Here is an 18,323-nt window from a genome sequence, read left to right as displayed (position 1 = left end):
ATTAATTATATCCACACCGAACAAGGATAGCCAAAGAAAACAAAGCTTCTTATCCAATAATCACCAATAAAAACGCTGCCACTTTGTGAGCAAGCAACTAAGTCTAGCTACTGATCAGCCAAAGAAAAGGAGTAGAGATAGTGAGATCAAGGACAGTGAATTATGGCACACTTTGTTCTAATTCATGGTATGTGCAATGGAGCTTGGTGCTGGTACAAGGTTGTCTCGCTGCTCAAATCGGCCGGTCACCGTGCCACGCCGTTGGACCTCGGCGCCAGTGGAATCAACCCGAAGCAGATCACCGAGCTGGATTCTGTGTGGGATTATGCGCAGCCATTGATGGAATTCATGGCCTCTTTGCCTCAACACGAGAAGGTGATATTAGTGGGACATAGTTATGGTGGGGTTATCATTTCCTTAGCCATGGAAAGTTTCCCTACCAAAGTGTCGGCTGCTGTTTATCTCACAGCCTTGATGCCCAATCTTCATTCCCCTATTGCAACTGCAGTAGCCGAGGTAAAAATATGATCAACATGTTATGTATCTTTATCCGTATGTCGTGCTTTAGTTATTTTTTGTTCGGATTTAAAATTTCCGAGTCGAATTATGGAAATTAGTTCTTCAAAAGGGCTACGGGGGAGCCGAAAATGGATTCAGAGCTATGGTTTGATGATGGACCCGAAAATCCACCAACTCGTGCCTTGCCTGGACCAAAATATATCGCAGCAAACGTTTATCAACTCTCACCAAAAGAGGTCAGTTCTATTCGATTCGATTCGGTACGATTTCATAAGGGTTAATGATTAAACTGAGATGGTTTATGTTTTTGTGTTGGGAACTTATAGGACATAGAATTGGCCGCAACGTTGCTGAGACAAGGAAAGTTCTTCATGAAAGATTTGTGTATGGAATCTCTGCTAACGAAAGAGAAATTCGGTTCGATCGATGCGGTTTATATAGTATGCAAAGATGATTTGCCGATGAAAGAAAGCTTGCAGAAATGGTACATCGAAAACAGCACAGCAGTGGATGTGAAGTTCATAGATGGAGCTGATCATATGCCCATGTTTTCCAAGCCCCAGGAGGTCTGCAAATGTCTCCAACAAGTTGCTGAGAAATATGTTTGATTCATCAATCAAATATTGAGTTTTACTTTTGAGTTCAATTAGAGCAATGAACTGTTAATTTGATGCCTAAAATAATATCATTTTAGATATCAATATTTGTTGTCAAAACAACATTATTTTCTCTGTTATCACCGTATAATATAATTATTAAAATTAAAATCAAAGCTTATTGTTATAAAAATTGAAAGTTCAAATCAATATAGAAGTAGTATTTATTTGGTATAATTTAATCTAATTATAATAAATGGGCATTTAATTATCAAAATATTTTCCGAAACAATTGCTAGGGTTTTTCAACTCCAGCCTAAAAGACCAGCCCTACAATTAGATTTACATAACAAACCAATTAGATTCTTTTTTAACTTGTAAACCCCAGACTCTTGGTTTTGTGTCTTCGATCCTTACACAAACCCCAATTGTTTTCTCCCACAGTCGTCGACTCCAATGGCGGGAGAAGCAAGGCCGGCAGCCATCCCAGGCTTTTTCAAGGTTCTGGTCGGCGACTTCTCTAAGCTGCTGGTATATTGCATATCTCCAAATTTTCAACATGTTCATGCCTGTCAATTGTGATTTCTCTTCTATATACACCAACATTGTTATGTAATCTGAAAAAAATAAGAACTTTATTTTTTGGTTTCTTTAGCCCCAAGTTATCTGAAATCATATCATCATAATGATTAGTTTGAATTAGTTCGGGTTCGATTTTGTTTCTTTTTTTAGCGAATTCCACCTGCATTTGCCAAGTTCTTTGATCGAACACCATTGCCTCATAAGGTCAAGCTACAAGACTCTGAAGAAAATTGTTGGCAAGTTAATGCGGTGAGAATCGACAACTGTTCTTCAACAAGAGTTGTAATGCCTCGACACAAGTATTATGTCAGATACAAGTACACCTTTAAAGTATTATGCCTCGACACAAAGACATGCACAAGCAAAACTGAGAAGTGGATGGGTAGATTTTGCAATTGAAAATCATTTGGCAGTGGGTGATGTTTGTGTCTTTGAGCTGATTAACAGAGCTGAAAACATCCTAAGAGTCTATATATTTGGGCTTAATACGAACAACCAAAACAACATATAGTGCCATACATGAAGAATTGTCACGACTGTGTATTTTCGTATCCGTTATTTTGATATAAACATCATACAGTAATCAAACTGATCAGGAATTGGGTTATTATGAACAAGCATTCTGGGTTTGTTTCTTTACTTTTTTCTGTTTGTTTACCGAGAAAATGATTGAAAGGGACAGGCTTTTGCATCGAGATTTACGAAGCCCCAAGTTTTGGTAAGAAACAAGTGAAGTTGCCCATTGTTTTTCCCACTTAGCAATTAACATTTCTTGTCGTCGACTGCAACATCAGGGAAAGCTTTAAATAGTGCTTTTAGAATTTTCCCATTACGTTGTCGAAAGGTAATCCTCTCCATGTGTCAGACAATCAGTTTGAACCTTAAATATTATAAAACTCGTTCGTTATATATATATATATATATATAAAGTTAGCCCGCTCGTGGCCCCTGGTTTGGGGTGAATCAATGGAATTCTGAAACAATATCCATTAAACAAATCCAAAAAACGTCAAAACTTCCCACTGAATCTCAATTTAAGTCTGTCTATAACTGGCAGCCACTTCTGCTTCCTTGAACTCTCCGTCATATTCGATATCTCACTAAATCTCAGGTCCTCGTTACTTTGTTTCAGTTGTTCACCTTTAAAAAATGGAATTCTTGGCACCCAAAGCTCAGCCATATTTCTCAGTCACCGACGAGAAGATGAATAAGAAGGCAGAAGAACACGGTGAAACGAACAAGGTTGTCACCAGCCAGCTTCAGATAAGATCCTCAGCACGGTCGTCCCGTGCAGCGCTGGAGAAAGAGGTTGTTCTTAGGCGGATCCGCAACCACAAGTGCAAAAACAGGGTCAGGAGCGCTTTTCAGGCTTTGGTTGGCGGCGATGTCCAAGCTCAAGACAAGTGGATGGAACTGGGGGATGCTTTCACTTGCCCTTGAAGAAAGAAAAAACCCAGAAATTCATGGGATTTGTAAATGGCTTCAATGATTATCAGTTCATGTATGTTGGTGATGATGATGGAAGATTCTTAAGGTGGTACTCTCTTGTCTTGTTGAGAATGATTTAAACAGTATAATAAATGAAAAAAAGAACATGATAAAATCCTATCCAGCCTATGAAAAACAAAGGCAATTTAAAAATTGGAAATTCTTTCAACATTGCAGTTTCATTCTCATATCACCTTGTTCATCCCAATGAACAAACTTCATGATGTCTTGATCACCCATCTTTGGGATGACTACGCTTCATTTCTAGCCTAATTCTCCATTTTTTTTTCTGTGGGAACTGAGCTTCATAAAACCACATATATGTTATGTACAAAGATAATAAGGATGGTAAATTTGCTATAAATGCTTATTCTGTATGATATGCGCAGTTATTTGTTAATTCTGGACCGAACAAACCACATCCGATCATCGGTCTGATTCCGGAGTTCCTTCACTCAGAGTAACGAAATATCGAACACCATCGGCATTATCGTTCTGTTAGTCTACCAGTCTGGTCGCTTGTGCTTCACTTTGTCTAGCCTGTAGCCAAAAAGACTCGGTGCTGAAATATAACTGGCTCTGCAAGAACTTGGATAACTTCTGCTGTTTTTAATGTATTTTCATATGTATGAACGAACCAAATCATACTCTCATGATATAGTCCGGCTAATCGGATCAGTCATGACGATACTTAACCATCATGCTTGTAATTTAAGATGCAAATGACGTCTCTAAAGCAGTAAATGTTCATGATGAACGACAATTTCAGTCTCCAGCAATGCAGTTATTTGCAACTACGTGCCGTCCTGGTTTGGATTATTACATTAATCTAATCTGATGCTGATCCAAAGATTCCTAATACAAGTTGATGTATAATCCAGAAAATATAGCGAGAGTAATATAAGTTTTGTCATCTTCTGCATTATTTTTCAGATCAAAAACTTACATATTCACTGATAACAACAAATTTTACCTTTTCCATCAACTCCAAGTGACATTAGAGTTTAATACACTAATAAATAAGCTTGGCTTATAACTAGTTAGTTATCTATGGCGATTTCTTTCCTTTCTCATCAATGGCTATCCTTGCAAGCTCTGTTTTTCGTACTCAACTACTTCTTTGCTTCCTATATCAGAGCTCAGCCCTCGTCCGGCGATGGTGCCGAATTTTGGTGCTTGGAATCATCGACCCCATGCTCGACATACACCGCGTTTTTTGCTCAAGAACCGGACTTTTTGGAGCTTCGAAGCATCGCCAGTCTGTTCAGAACCAGCCCTGAAGAGATTGCAAGAGCTAGCAGCATGGTTTCTGATGATACTCGGTTGTTCCCAGGCCAACTATTGTTGGTACCTATAACCTGTGGTTGCACCATGAACCATTATTTTGCTAACATCACATATGATATCAAGCTTGGTGACACATACTACACAGTTTCGACCACTGTTTTCGAGTCTCTCACCAATTTCACTGAAGTGGAGCAAATGAATCCTTCTCTAGAGCCCAGGAATTTGCACCCCGGGGATGAAGTCGTGTTTCCTTTGTTCTGCAAGTGCCCTTCGAAGGCTGAATCGGAGAATGGAACCGAGTATTTTATTAGTTATGTCTGGCAACCGAAAGACAGTATTTGGAGTGTAAGTGACATGTTCAATGCATCAGCACCAGCTATCATTGATGAAAATAACTTAAATGGCTACCCAGATATTAGCTCGGCAGTGATTCCTCCACTGATGATCCCTGTGTCTGACTTGCCGGTTCTTTCGCAAACTCACCGAGGAAGCAAATCTAAACACCAGGAAATTCTCATAGTTGCTTTAAGCATAGTAGTCTGTTTGCTTATTTTAGCAGGTGTGGTAATACATGAGAGGAAGAAGATTTTTAAGCGCTATGGTTCGTCTCTGGAGAAGGCCGATTTGATTCCGGTGAAGGATCTTACAAGAAGTGAGAGTTTCCGGCCAAAGATCATGCAAGATAAGCTGCTTCAGGGAGTTTCAGGTTACCTAGGGAAGCCAATCATGTATGACGCTGATGTGATTATGAGGGAAACCATGAACCTTAATGAACATAGAAGAATCGGAGGATCGGTGTATAGGGCCACCATTGATGGGAAACTGTTAGCCATAAAGAAAACAAAGGAGGATATTACAAAGGAACTGAAGATTTTGAAGAAAGTAAATCATGCAAATCTGGTGAAGTTAATGGGTGTCTCAGCTGATTCAGAGGGAAACTGCTTCTTGGTTTATGAATATGCCGAAAATGGATCACTCGATAAGTGGTTGCATCCGAAAAGTTCATGTTCTTCGAGCTGTGTTGCGGTTCTCACTTGGAGCCAAAGGTTACATGTAGCACTGGATGTTGCCAATGGCCTGCAATACATGCACGAGCACACTCGACCAAACATCGTTCACCGGGATATCAGAACTAGCAATATACTTCTTGATTCCATGTTTAAGGCCAAAATTGCTAATTTCTCAGTTGCCGAAAGCGTTACAAATAGTATAATGCCGAAAATGGATGTTTTTGCATTTGGGGTTGTGCTGTTAGAGTTGCTTTCGGGTAAGAAAGCAATGGCAACAAAAGAAAATGGTGAGATTTCCATGTGGAAGAATGTAAGGGAAGTTCTGGAAATCGAAGAGAAAAGCGAGAAAAGGCTAAGAAAATGGATGGACCCAAACTTGCAGAACTTTTATCCCATTGATAGTGCTCTAAGCTTGGCAGTGTTGGCCATGGCTTGCACTCGAGAGGATCCCCTGGCTAGGCCAAGTATGGTGGAAATCGTCTTTAGCCTTTCCGTTCTTATTCAGTCATCTTTTGAAATACCGGAAGGCTCCTGGGGTTCAGAGATAGAAACAGAACTCGCTCAAGTCATTGATCCGGTCGTAGCTCGTTAAGTGTTGCAGAAAATCCATAGCTTCAGTTTATATGATAACCTATGTATGATCCTATTTTGTAATATAAAGTTTCAGCTCGGTTTTCAGTTTTGATGATGTATTGAACAATGTCTTATTCATGTGAATATAGATCAACAATACTTGACGATAAGCATATCCGCGTTGTGCTTTTGTTATTTTTCGTGATATGTCGTGTTCTAGTTATCCATGGTCCATATTATTATCCAATCAAATTGGATAGCAATGGAGCCATTGAAGATTTGAATTAACAACTCATACTCATTTATCTTACAGAAAGCAAGAAACAGAGGGAGCAAGAGATTGGGTAAAGAAGCCTATGAAATATGAAACAAGCAAACACAGAACAAATAGAAGTTAAATCAATAGCTCACAGCAGATGTTTGAGACCACGACATGTTGCTCGACGAATCCCAGCCAAAGAAGTCAGAATTTTCGACAACAACCGCACAATTTTGTCCATAGCAAGCCAACATTGATTTCGTCCATACTCATCTGTTTGATTCCTTGTTAGACAAGCACATACAAGAGGAACTTTAATTCTCATTCAAGGAATCGGACTCTGAGACTGATTCCTGGGCTGCTGATTTTGGATAGTTTGATAATGGTCACCAAAACACAAACAGTTGACCGGAACTATAACCAAGTCCGAACGTTGCCATCTCGGAAACCTCGTTTATATCAGCGATTTGAGATGGATCAGAAGACAACTCCGCCATCATCCTTGGAATGATTTTAGCTCAGCCATAAATATATGTAACGAAGAAAAAGTCAAAGTTCATTCTCATTGAGCTATAGGAGAGTAAAAACAGAAAAAAATCTTCTCCCTGTGACGCTTTTCAATTCCTTTTAAGTGGCAAGATACAATATTGTAAAGAAGAATAAGCAAGCTATACTAAACCAATAACTAAGACAATAACAACTACATTGACAATTCTCTAATCCTCTGGCTCTGCAGATTTCGGTTTGGGTAATTAAAATCGCAATTACGAGACACAGGATGGCAGGTACATTGTCATCTCGTAACATATCGGCCAGCCAATCGAGTGTAATGACGAACAGGATGAAAAGCGGAACTGTTATATACAACAAACAGAAAATCATTATCAGAAACGAGATGTAACACTTTGTCTGAAATCTTGTTTCAAACCTGGAAAGATTTCAGGAAAAAACAGATTCGAAGCGACAGCAAGAAATGCAATCCAGCAACCAAATTGCCCTCTGCATCATTATGTGAGAAATTGTAATGAAATATAAAAACTACAAAACATTAAAACCAATACTAATCAACGAGACGAGACTAATATTTGAATACTGCCGAGTACCTTACGAGTTTGAAGAGTACAGTTGGGAAACTAGCTAAGAGATATAACACTAGGAGGTTAGTCAGCAAGTGTGATCTCCTTCCTGTTTGGTTCATGAGTAATAAAATTCTGGGGAGAAAGCAAATAATATAAAAAACTGCTTGAACAAGGAAACAGATTAAACACAAGACTGAGGTGTTTGTTCATACACAATCCTGGAAATGGCTCATTATTGGAACTAAACGCCTTCTTATGGAAAACAGAAATCAAAGACAGTATTTTTCATTGGAGATGCCATTCAAATATGGTCTTTGTATATTGCACTCATGATGTTCGACCCCTACTCGAGTCCTTTTCCTAAGAGAAAATAATACGGATTTTATCACATACTACTTTCTTATCTAAGCATGTTCGAGGCATGCTTGACAATAATTAAATGATGAAGGCAACAGATCTAACAACTATTTTCTGGCAGTACTTAGAAGTTAGTTCTTCTGCAGTAAATAGAGTCTGTTTTCATGATTGTTTGGAGTGAAGTCAACAGATTGAATCGTCTTTGGATGTACGAGTCTCATAGCCTCTTGACCTCTTCTCTCAAAGAAGGTGCTGTGTGGGCAAGTCGATCAGAGTCAGAGCGGGGGGGGGGGGGATGTTCACAGTTGTTGTAGTACAACTTTTCATTTCCTGTTCGGTCTTTCAAAAAGTAGTCAGTTGCGGGATAAGTTTAGTCTTCTTTTTTCTTTTCCAAGAGATCGTGTTCTTGCTACTGCCCTGCCATAAGAGCATTGAGGCTGTCACAGGTCAACAACAAGGGGTTCGATTTCTAGTCCCCCTCTCAAGGTGTCTCATAGCTGCGTGGCAAGAACTCTCTCCTCTTGAGCTTCTGATTGACATACCGAGATTGATTCAATGAAAGTCCCTAGCGCAGTGAGACTTTGTATCGGCGAACCGAGGTTCTTCTGCAGTAAATACAGTCTGTTTTCATGATTGTTTATGTTATAGTTCTCCGACTATGGTTCATTTAAGCATTTCTCGAGTTCTCTCCAGTCGAGATGGACATAGTGAATGCACCCTATCCTACTATTTCAGCATTCCAAAAGCCTTCAAAACTCAACCTTTTTTTCTTAGCCTTGTTAGAATTTTAAACCTTTAACTCGTCAAAAGGCAGCAGATTTACAGAAATCCTATGCTAGAAGAGGAACCCAATAGGCATCAACAGATCGCCTATCACTAAAATTTACAGTACTTCGATCCTTTATATTATCCAGACTCAAAGATGAGTGTCGAATATAAATATGATAATGTGTAATTGAAACTTTCTATTAAAAAATCCAGCAAACAACAGCAGTTACACAGATTAACCTGCATAACTATTCATCTCTGACATCGGAAAGCAACCCAAAATGCGTTATCGTCTAGGATTGAAGAAAGCTAACTCATTTATATCAATCATAGAACCAAATTCAACATCTTTGAACCATTCAAGGAGGAGAGAAACAAAAAAGAAGCAAGAACTGGGTTAACTTACATAGCAAAAATGGTGCCACCCCATTGAAAAGCGGCTCGAGCCTGTGTAGACCCTATATCTGACTCTGCAAAACTGGAGTTCAATTTCATCTCCATATCTGCCAGTCCAAAAGTAAGCATTTTTCTTCTTCTTTTTTTCAGCCAAAATAATTTATAAAAAAATTTCAAAAGAATCTTTGGATTAAAGCTTTGGGAATACATTGCTGGATTTTGTCGCCTGGTTGGTTTGGGTTGTTGGGTCGGGATATCCAGAATCCAAAGTGTTTTTGTTTACACGCAGTAGTTCGTACAACATGTTCCACGTGGCAGATGTCTAGCCCTTGGATCTGGTTCTGGTTTCTTGTGCTGTGGAACCAAACTATTTATGGACATAATCATTCAATTCCGTATCTTTGTAGCGAAAAACCAAAAGGAAAATGAAAATTCAGTATAAAGCTTTTTTGTGATTAGGGATGTCTAAAGAAATATAGTTTAATATAAAGTTACGAAAAAACGCTATTAGAAATATTAATATCTTTTTAATATTTTCAGTAAAACGTTACTTAAAATGTTAATTTTTTCTACCGAAAATATTAATATCAGACGCTACCTAAAATGTTATTTTTCTACAGGAATTATTAATATTAAAAATATTCATTTTAGATAGTAAAATTAATATTTTCAATAAAAAATAACATTTTAAATAATACTTTACCGAAAATATTAAAAAATATTAACATTTACCGAAAATAACTTTATATTAAACGGCCATACAATAGAACTACCAAAGAGAACAAGCTGAAGCTGCCAACTGATAAATAACAAAGAGGACAAAACAAAGGGAAAAGGACAATGAGAAAAGGTCAAATCTTATAGAAGCTTACTTTTTACTGATTAAAAAATAATGACATGGCATATTCAATCAACAGTTATAGCTCGAATGATTAAAAAATCTATATAAATTCATCAATCTTATGTTTGATTTATGTTCAAATCTTAGGCATACATTATTCATCCAAAATGAAATACTTCAAGCCATTCTTTGCCATGTAGGTTGTTGACAATCCTCCATTGGAAACACTTCCTAGACATCATTGATCCAAAGCCTTCGACAATCAAATCATCCTTATGCCATAACTGGCAACTTTCCTTCAAAATGAGTATGCAAATAAAATAACGTATGCATTTCCGGTTATCGATCACGATAAAAATCGGTGGCAAAAAGGGTCATACCGTCAAACCATAGCTCTAAATTTGTGCTACGATTGCTATGTAGAATCGCAGGCTAAAATCTGGAAAGTTTGTCAAGACACTACATCCCTTACAAATAGGAGGTCACATATCTTTTCCTCGATAGGAATGGATTCGCGGAAATAAGCATCTTTCTGCAGGATTTTCTTCTCCTTCTGAAAGGTTTCTGCATTTGAGACTCTACCAAGTTTCTTGAGACCGGCTACTAGAACACAGTATGTGCCTAAAGAAGGATGAATCCCTTTCCTTTGCATTGTTTTGTATATTTTAAGCCCTTTATCTGCAGTTCCGGCAGCAAAGTAGATGCCAACCAAAGCAGTATAAGTGGCAACACATTTCTGATCATCCGGCAGTAAATCGAAGATCTTTGCAGCACAAGATGGCCTTCTAGCACATCCAAGCCGATAGATTAAGAGTGAAGCTAGATAAACTCCAAGAGAATGTCCGGCGCTAGTCATTTCCGTGACAATGTCCACTATATCATTAAACATGCTTGATCTTATTAAACAGCCTATCAAAGCAAGATAGGCCGTTCTCTCAAGTTCTATGCCTGTTTTCACACTAAATTTGAAGGCGAATAAAGCCCCATCCGGTCTATAACGATTACAATTTACATGTACGACAGCAGACATCATTTCTGAGTCCAATTGGATATTCTTATCCGACAACTCAGCCAGTAAACCATCAATGGCAAGAAGATTTTGCCTTTTCAAAAGAACCCAAACTAGTTCTCTGTCTAAACTTAAAGGGTCTTTGGAATCATTCCCTTTATACTCAATCACTCTTTCATTGCTAATACATTCAACACAGATATGAGGATGAACTTGCCTGAGTAGGGCATCACTCTCACCAGCAGCTCTGAGTGTTTCAAGAGCTATTAGAAATATGGGGTACCGGAGGACGATAAAATTTTCTTTCATGTACTGAAGGATTCGGATTATTGGCCACGTCTCCCCTGCTTTGCAACACTTCTCAACCAAAATATTGCATGCAGCTTTGTCGGGCTTAACTCCGGCTTCTTGCATTTTGTTAAAAATTTCAAGGGCTTCTTCATACTTGCCTGATACACAGAAAAAGAATAAACAACTTCCTTATAAGCATTACACTTGAGCAAAGACACTAGATGCAGCCAAAGCAATTAACATTAGCATTCGTCGGTCTTACAATGCCATGAAAGTGGTATAACTATGTATATGAACATCATTAAACAAAAAAAATGCATATGAACATTAGCGTTGATGAAGTGGCAACAAATTATAAACTCTAACAATGTAAATCCAAAACAGATGTGCATTTGTGTATCCCACTTAGACATTTCGACAAACAGAAAGACTGCAATACTCAAACGAGTCATTAGTTAACTTACCAGCCCCAAAAAGATACTCCATCAACACTGTATAAGTGTGACAATTAGGAGAAATCCCAGACTGAAGCATCTCCTTATAAACATCAGTACCTTCCTTGATTCTCTTATTATCAAACAAAACTTTCATATAAGCTGTATATGAAACAACAGTAGGGAAACATCTTTTACCTCTCATTTCCTCCCATGTTTCCATTGCCCCATCAAAATCTCCACTCTTCGAAAGCCAATACAAGCTCGAAGTATAAGTAACAACATCAATTTTCAAGCCCTTTTCTTGCATTTGCTGAAACAAATACTTCATCGACGAAACCCTCCCAGCTTCTCCAAAAATGTCGAGCATTGTCGTGTAAGTGAACTGGTCATGCTTAAAGCCTCTAACTTTATCGACCCAGTTGAAAAAGAGCCAAGCTTTTTCCATTGGTGGGTGGGTTTTGAGGACTTGGTTGACTGTAAAAGAGTCCCATTTGAGGGGTAATTGTTTCAGTTGGGTTTCAGCCGAGTCCCAAGTTGAATACCTGAGGATTTTGTAAATGTTTGAGATCGTGTCTCGCATGTAAACTTTTGGCTCAACATCTAATGTTTTTACTGGATTTTTTGAGGTTTTGGCAAATTTATGTCTGGTGGGTGTTCTGTGTTTGTTTTGATCAAGGGAATGGAAATATCTGATGGGACGATTCCAAATTCTGAAACTTGCAGCAAGTCCATGGAGATAATTTATTCTCAACATATATTGAGATCACAGTTGAGAGCTTTTTCATGGAAAAGCTTCTGCTTTTTAATTCGAAGGGATGAGGAGCTTAGAGGAGTTGACAAGCGACAAGGAGACTGAGCCTTCACTAAAATTTGGAAAGCGCCGAAGCCATCATAAGTTTTTTTTGGGTAAACTAAGTATTTAGTACATAAACTATTAGTTTTAGTCAGTTTTAATACCTAAACTTTTAATATTTTTAAAATCATATCGACTTTTAGTTTTTGTTTTATTTTAGTACATGTCTTTAAAAACTTAAAGGACGGGCTGACGAGGCATAGCTCTAGTGGAAGGACGAAATAGTGGACCACGATAGAATGACGGTCGACCAACATAGTTCAATTGCAAGCCCATCATATGGTTGACGACGGAGATTGAATGATAAAGAAATTAAAGAGTCCATCATCGATTTGAGAAGATTAAAATGTTTCCCGATGAAATAGAGGCCGAAGTCGCGTTTAAGGGTTGAAAAGGTGCAGGATAAAAAATTTAGGCTTCATCGACCGACAGATACCACGACCAACGACTATAGACACAGTGGTTGACAAGCTCGTCCGTTAAGTTTTTAACGGCGTGTACTAAAATAATTTTGAAAAAAAAATAAAAGTTTAAGTATTAAAATAAAATAAAACTCATAGTTCAGGTACTAAATGCGTAATTTATCTAAATATTTTTAAGGTAAACTGTCTATTCAGTCGCCTCTTATTCTCGTATTTATGCTTTGATCAACTAATTATTATTATTATTAGTTAGAATCTTGCTAACCGTTGAGTACTATTCTGTTGTGGTCACTCACATTTAGATAAAATTATTCATTTAACTGAAGTATGATCACCTTCAGTTGAATTCTCCACTTTTCAAAGACTAACTGCACAAAAGTAACAAGCAATCAAGATTCATAAACTTCTTATTGTTCTCCATTGGCTTACCTTTAACTGATGGATCATGCTCTTGCTTCTATTTATCCCTGTGGTGATTTTTTTTATCATCGTATTCATACAAGCCAGAAAATACCAGTAAGAGGTAATAACCACTTCAAAAGCTCTTCAACCACATTGGAGCATTACAAGCTTCATCAACGAGTATCGATCAAGATGTATTCATTAACCAGATAGGTTCATACAAATAAATGGGAAAGGATCCGCATAAGCAGCTTCACAAACAAGCAAATGAGGAAGAACAAACAATCAAATCCCAATTTAAGGGGAATTTCATATGATATAACAGCAGAGAGGAACAAAATTCTATGATTATCATTCTTGTAGAAGTATATTTCCAACGTTGAAACCAGTCACCTGCTTCTTTATCTAAGCCTTTAGGATCAAGCATCACAAGAAACTTCAAATTAAGGCCCTTCTTCTCTGAAATGTTACACACAAAAAAAGGTTAGTTTTGCCTGTAAGCTATGTAATTAGCCAAAGCAACCAAAGGAGCAGCTTTCTCAGGATCAAATCCTTGAAGCAACTCCAATGAATCACTCCTCAACTTCTCGATTCCGATCAACTAAGGATAAGTCACTTTATCAGCCAGCAAATCTTTGTCTGCAGTCTTCCCTAATTCCTTAGATGAATTTGTAACATCAAGGATATCATCCACAACCTGAAACAAAAGACCAATGTACCTTGCGAATTTCCTCAACCTCTCCACATCTTCATCACATCCACCTCCAAGAATTGCCCCCAAAACCACAGAAGATTCAAGCAAAGCAGCAGTCTTGTGAACATGGATGTATTCTAAATGACCCAACCCCACATCTGTTAGTCCCTCGCTACTTATATCCACTACTTGGTCAGCCACTAACTGTAGAAACAGCTACATGTTCAAAAGCAAAAGCTTAAAGAGCATCCCCGGCTAAGACAGCGATATCCTCACCGAAGACCTTGTGATCAGTCGGCTTTCCTCTACGAAGATCATCGTTGTCCATGCATGGAAGATCATCGTGGATCAGAGACATGGTGTGAATCATTTCAACCGCTCAAGCCGCTGGCAATGCCTTGGATTCCTGGCTGCCAACAAGATGACAAGCTGCTAAACAAAGCTCCGGACGGACCCTTTTGCCGCCTGCTAAAAGTGAGTAGCGCATTGCTTCATGGATTTTAATAGGCTCACGGAGTGGAACAGCTGAGTCTAGGGTCTGGTTTATCGTGGTGGCCTTTTGAATCATGTAAGATTTGAAATCAAAGCTCGGGTTGAGGGTGCTGCTCTTCTTCCTTGATAGTGTCTCCTCTGGTGAAGACAGCTGAAATTGAAGGAAGAGATGTAAAGCCTTGAGCTTTTGGGGTTGAAGATGACAGATTCAAAAGGGGATTGAACGGAAAGGGTCTGGGCAAAAAAAAAAAGATTTGGATCTAGAAGCTAGGTTGAAAATGGAGTATGATTGAACCAAGAAGCTATGATTCGGCTTTTTGAAGTAAAGGAAAAGCAAAAAGAGCTTGTGGAAAATGCAAATGGTGGATCACCTATCAGAATTCAGAAAGCAAACTGCAGGGGAGCTGCGTTTACACAGGTTTGCACATCCTGTTTAGTGTGAATTTGATCAAGTTTATATGAATATATAGGCGTATATGTATGTATGTATGTATTGCAAGTTGAATTTACCTTTATGAAGGAGAGAGATTTAACTGTTTGTAGTTTGTTCAAGCACTGAATTTTTACCAGGTTTAAGATCTATATTTGATCTAGGATTGAATTAGCACTTACTAAACGTGAGCTTCATGTTATATTTGGCCTTCTACTTGCAGACATTTCCAAGCTGAACCTGCCGAAATCTTGTTCCATATCTTTTCCTAATGGAAATGATGACCTGATGAACTTCGAGGTTTCGATTCGACCTGATGAAGGATATTATTGGTAAGGAACTTCTCTCATTCCTCTTACCTTAAAACAAGCAATCTTTTGCTCTCTAGCTTTACAGGGGAAAGAGGTTCTGTTCTATGTAGTTGTTTTATGGTTGTTTCTCTTGCTAATAACACAAACAAGTGTTCCACCGACTTGTTGCTCTGCATTTTTAGTGGTGGCACATTTTTGTTCTACTTCCAAGTTTCTCCCACCTATCCGCACGAGGCACCTAAAGTTAAATGCAAGACCAAGGTAAACCGGGCCGGCTCATCTTATTTAGTCACGGCTTCCTTACCCATATTCACGCTGTCGTCTGATTTGCTTTTGGTTAGAACTCATTTCATGTTGCTGGCCGATCCTCAGGTCTACCATCCAAATATCGACTTGGAAGGAAATGTTTGCCTCAACATCTTGCGTGAAGACTGGAAACCCCTGCTCAATATAAACACCGTAATCTACGGATTATATCATCTTTTCACGGTACTTTCCTAGTGAATTTATGGCGATCATTCTATGAATCCGCTTCTATCCGGTACTCAAATCTTTTGATTTTGCGTGTAGGAACCAAATTACGAGGATCCCGTCAACCACGACGCCGCTGCGGTGTTGAGGGATACTCCAAAGATGTATGAATCTAATGTGAGAAGGGCTACGTATGGTGGGTATGTGGGGCAAACCTATTTCCAACGGTGCATTTAAAGTGCAAACGCACGATGCCATCGACAATTCGAGTTTCTGTGGGCTGTATAGTCTGTCTGGAAATGACCTTCGTCATCATCCCCTTTGAATTTCTCGATGTGAATCTCAGGGAATTATTTCCTATAAGACCAACCAGATAAAATTTTAGTTATGTAGTACTTTAGCTTTCCTAATGCTATATTTTGGTGTGGCATATATCGCCTTAAATGTAGAGTAGAAGTAGTATAAGACTGAATTTTATGCATTAGCTTAAAACATGACATTCTTCCTTGGTGTTTCTCTGTCCGAAGATGAAGATGTCTGTCTTGCACCCACTGTTGATTTATTATGGGATTATTTGATGTGCTGACTGCTTGTTAATCGATGGGTTCAGGTTGTTTTGAGTTCGGGTGATTTGTTTTAGTGTCTCGCCGTTAAAAATTTAATGGGTGATTTGTAAGTTGCACCTTTTTTATGGGGTAAGTTGCGTCATTCGTCACTCAATTATCTTCCCACTTTTATTTTGGTCACTAAAGTTTATTTTTATTTAATTATTTAACTTTCAAATTACTCCTAATTTAATCACTCCAACTTTTAATTTTAATTTTAATTTTAATTTTTAATTATATATTAATAAAATACTAATAAAAATATCATGTCAAAAAAATTATTAATAAAATTAATTAGATTGATTGAAGTAAGAGTAATCTGAAAGTTGAGTAGCTAAATTGAAAATTTTTAACCTTTAGTACCAAAATAAGAGTGAGAAGATAGTTGAGAGATTAATGATGTAATTTACTCATAAAAAAATATATTGCGTTAAATTTTTAAGGGTGGTACTAAAATAAAATAAATATTAAATATTAAATATATTTAAAAAATTTGAAAGTTTAAGTACTAAAACAAAATAAAATTGATAGTTTAGATACTATACATATAATTTACCCTATATTAAATTAGATAGATATTTTGATTTTAAAATTTTATACTAGTGGAACCAAACATATTCCTGAATCATAAAAAAGAAGCATATATATTTCTTTTCAAGATGGCAACCGAAGAGATGTTGCAGTGGAAGTACTAAGCAATATGGTTTTCAGAACCGAATCGGTTAGCGAATTGATTGTGTTATCGGTTCATTGATTCAATCGGTTGAATCGGTCGAAAGAACCGGACGACGTCATAATTATTTAAAAAATTAAATAAAAATACCAAAAATATTTAATAAAAAATAATTTTTTATATCACAAGTCATATTCAAAGCAAATCATAACATATATAAGTTAAAAACCATAAAATCAAGTGAAACAAAATGATTCAAATTAACTACAACATAATATTTACGGTAAAATATATTAAATAATAAATATAATTATATAACTATAATTAAAAAATAAATTTGAGGTTAAAAAATCATAACAAAATTATATAACTATAATTATATAACTATTATTTCACTTCAATCAAACTCGAATTTTAGGCTTCAATCGAGCTTCTAATTTTTTTTGAGTTCAAGCCAGTTCAAGCCTTTTTGAGTTCAAGTTTCAATATTATATTTCGAGTTTGAGTTAAACTTGATAATTTTTAGCTTGTGAGTTTGAGTTGAGCTTACTTTTAAAGTTTTTAAGTTCGAGTCGAGCTCAGCAATACTCGAGTTCGACTTGGCTCGTTTAACAAACGACGTTGTTTGGTTTAATTTTTTTTAAAAAAAAAAAACAAACAAAAATCTCGGTTTTTCCCGGTTTTCAGCCGGTTTGATTCGAACGGTTCAGCGGTTCTGGCCGGTTCACTAATAACGATTCAATCGATTTAGATTGAACCAGACTAAACAACGATTTCCAGTTGAACCGATCGGTCCGATCCAATTTTCAAAACAGAGCTAAGCAAGGTGGCAAAGCCCTGGTGAAGGGGCAACCAAAAGTGGTGCGCCAAATTCTGAAAAACAGCATCTGTCACGTGGACACCTAATTTAAGAATAAAGAACGATAGATAATAGGTACGATCGAAAATATTATATAATTTTTTTTAACTGAATATATTAATAAAAAATTAATTTTTTAATTTATGTCTAACAAAAAAATATTATAATTTTTGTAATATTTTTGTCACCACTCTTCTCCACCTTAAATTAGTCCCAGAAAAACGCACGGTCTCCATTTACCATTGTGTAGGACAGTCCAGATGAGAGAGCAATCTAGGCAGGCTTTTAGCTTAAACTACATAGCCAGAATCCCTGTCCTTGCAGGACACGTACTAACCAAGCCAAAAACTAAAGCAAAAAAACACTATGGTGCTCATTTTTATTTTGATTATGACTGGTGTAAATGGCTACCATGTGCCCTAGAGGATATGGGGGGTCTTGCATGCTGCAGCTGGATCAAAGACAGCTTGGGATTCGTACAAGTCTGGGTAAAATATACTACTAATATATCTGCACATACTACATGGACCAAACTTGGCCACGAAACCACTTGTTCTCCATCCACGTCTCTGTTTGTACGATTTCCTTTATTAAAATGTTTAATCATGAATTATGGGGT

The 18,323-nt window shown here is 37.4% G+C and overlaps 6 protein-coding genes, 1 long non-coding RNA gene and 1 pseudogene across 7 annotated transcripts; 5 read left to right on the top strand and 3 right to left on the bottom strand.

The window, feature by feature from the left end:
* Positions 1-91: 91 nt before the first annotated feature.
* On the top strand, positions 92-1,165 carry LOC120132704 (methylesterase 10-like). The gene is made up of 3 exons (XM_039149402.1): positions 92-516; positions 618-755; positions 846-1,165. The coding sequence occupies exons 1-3, from the start codon at positions 163-165 to the stop codon at positions 1,125-1,127; spliced, it is 774 nt and encodes a 257-aa protein (XP_039005333.1). The 5' UTR covers positions 92-162; the 3' UTR covers positions 1,128-1,165.
* Positions 1,166-2,766: 1,601 nt separating this feature from the next.
* Positions 2,767-3,138, top strand: LOC120132707. Its single transcript, XM_039149405.1, has one exon. It carries the CDS (start codon positions 2,847-2,849, stop codon positions 3,135-3,137), a length of 291 nt encoding a protein of 96 aa, XP_039005336.1. The 5' UTR covers positions 2,767-2,846; the 3' UTR covers position 3,138.
* A 1,063-nt stretch (positions 3,139-4,201) lies between these two features.
* Positions 4,202-6,074, top strand: LOC120132656 (serine/threonine receptor-like kinase NFP). Its single transcript, XM_039149375.1, has one exon. The coding sequence runs from the start codon at positions 4,236-4,238 to the stop codon at positions 6,072-6,074; it is 1,839 nt and encodes a 612-aa protein (XP_039005306.1). The 5' UTR covers positions 4,202-4,235.
* A 773-nt stretch (positions 6,075-6,847) lies between these two features.
* Positions 6,848-9,324, bottom strand: LOC120132705 (cold-regulated 413 plasma membrane protein 4-like). The gene is made up of 4 exons (XM_039149403.1): positions 8,925-9,324; positions 7,418-7,525; positions 7,243-7,313; positions 6,848-7,168 (listed from the first exon to the last, which is right to left on the bottom strand). The coding sequence occupies exons 1-4, from the start codon at positions 9,122-9,124 to the stop codon at positions 6,942-6,944; spliced, it is 606 nt and encodes a 201-aa protein (XP_039005334.1). The 5' UTR covers positions 9,125-9,324; the 3' UTR covers positions 6,848-6,941.
* LOC120132708 lies at positions 7,800-8,463 on the top strand. Its single transcript, XR_005517020.1, has 3 exons — positions 7,800-7,884; positions 8,120-8,123; positions 8,350-8,463. It is a non-coding gene; the product is annotated as an uncharacterized LOC120132708 (long non-coding RNA).
* Positions 9,325-9,834: 510 nt separating the features above from the next.
* LOC120132702 (pentatricopeptide repeat-containing protein At2g01390-like) lies at positions 9,835-12,352 on the bottom strand. The gene is made up of 3 exons (XM_039149401.1): positions 11,520-12,352; positions 10,189-11,213; positions 9,835-10,080 (listed from the first exon to the last, which is right to left on the bottom strand). Exons 1-2 carry the CDS (start codon positions 12,244-12,246, stop codon positions 10,207-10,209), a joined length of 1,734 nt encoding a protein of 577 aa, XP_039005332.1. The 5' UTR covers positions 12,247-12,352; the 3' UTR covers positions 9,835-10,080; positions 10,189-10,206.
* Positions 12,353-13,487: 1,135 nt separating this feature from the next.
* On the bottom strand, positions 13,488-14,895 carry LOC120132703 (annotated as a pseudogene).
* Positions 14,896-14,924: 29 nt separating this feature from the next.
* On the top strand, positions 14,925-16,058 carry LOC120132706 (NEDD8-conjugating enzyme Ubc12-like). The gene is made up of 4 exons (XM_039149404.1): positions 14,925-15,117; positions 15,279-15,357; positions 15,469-15,585; positions 15,667-16,058. The coding sequence occupies exons 1-4, from the start codon at positions 15,074-15,076 to the stop codon at positions 15,802-15,804; spliced, it is 378 nt and encodes a 125-aa protein (XP_039005335.1). The 5' UTR covers positions 14,925-15,073; the 3' UTR covers positions 15,805-16,058.
* The last annotated feature ends 2,265 nt before the right edge of the window (positions 16,059-18,323 follow it).

The sequence above is a fragment of the Hibiscus syriacus genome, unplaced genomic scaffold, assembly GCF_006381635.1.
Source record: "Hibiscus syriacus cultivar Baekdansim isolate YM2019G1 unplaced genomic scaffold, ASM638163v2 tig00110569_pilon, whole genome shotgun sequence".
Taxonomy (NCBI): domain Eukaryota; kingdom Viridiplantae; phylum Streptophyta; class Magnoliopsida; order Malvales; family Malvaceae; genus Hibiscus; species Hibiscus syriacus.
The sequence above is the reverse complement of the archived record's forward strand: the minus strand, read 5'-3'. Positions and strand labels throughout refer to the sequence as shown.

Excerpts from the sequence above, each read along its gene's own strand:
- LOC120132702 (XM_039149401.1), bottom strand. The coding sequence starts at position 12,246 with ATGTTGAGAATAAATTATCTCCATGGACTTGCTGCAAGTTTCAGAATT. Across the intron at positions 11,214-11,519 it reads GGAGTATCTTTTTGGGGCTG|GCAAGTATGAAGAAGCCCTT; the intron begins GTAAGTTAACTA and ends TCTGTGTATCAG.
- LOC120132707 (XM_039149405.1), top strand. The coding sequence starts at position 2,847 with ATGGAATTCTTGGCACCCAAAGCTCAGCCATATTTCTCAGTCACCGAC.
- LOC120132656 (XM_039149375.1), top strand. The coding sequence starts at position 4,236 with ATGGCGATTTCTTTCCTTTCTCATCAATGGCTATCCTTGCAAGCTCTG.
- LOC120132705 (XM_039149403.1), bottom strand. The coding sequence starts at position 9,124 with ATGTATTCCCAAAGCTTTAATCCAAAGATTCTTTTGAAATTTTTTTAT. Across the intron at positions 7,314-7,417 it reads GTACTCTTCAAACTCGTAAG|AGGGCAATTTGGTTGCTGGA; the intron begins GTACTCGGCAGT and ends ATAATGATGCAG. Across the intron at positions 7,169-7,242 it reads TTTTCCTGAAATCTTTCCAG|TTCCGCTTTTCATCCTGTTC; the intron begins GTTTGAAACAAG and ends TGTATATAACAG.
- LOC120132704 (XM_039149402.1), top strand. The coding sequence starts at position 163 with ATGGCACACTTTGTTCTAATTCATGGTATGTGCAATGGAGCTTGGTGC. Across the intron at positions 517-617 it reads TTGCAACTGCAGTAGCCGAG|TTCTTCAAAAGGGCTACGGG; the intron begins GTAAAAATATGA and ends TATGGAAATTAG. Across the intron at positions 756-845 it reads ATCAACTCTCACCAAAAGAG|GACATAGAATTGGCCGCAAC; the intron begins GTCAGTTCTATT and ends GGGAACTTATAG.
- LOC120132706 (XM_039149404.1), top strand. The coding sequence starts at position 15,074 with ATGAACTTCGAGGTTTCGATTCGACCTGATGAAGGATATTATTG. Across the intron at positions 15,118-15,278 it reads CCTGATGAAGGATATTATTG|TGGTGGCACATTTTTGTTCT; the intron begins GTAAGGAACTTC and ends CTGCATTTTTAG. Across the intron at positions 15,586-15,666 it reads GATTATATCATCTTTTCACG|GAACCAAATTACGAGGATCC; the intron begins GTACTTTCCTAG and ends TTTTGCGTGTAG.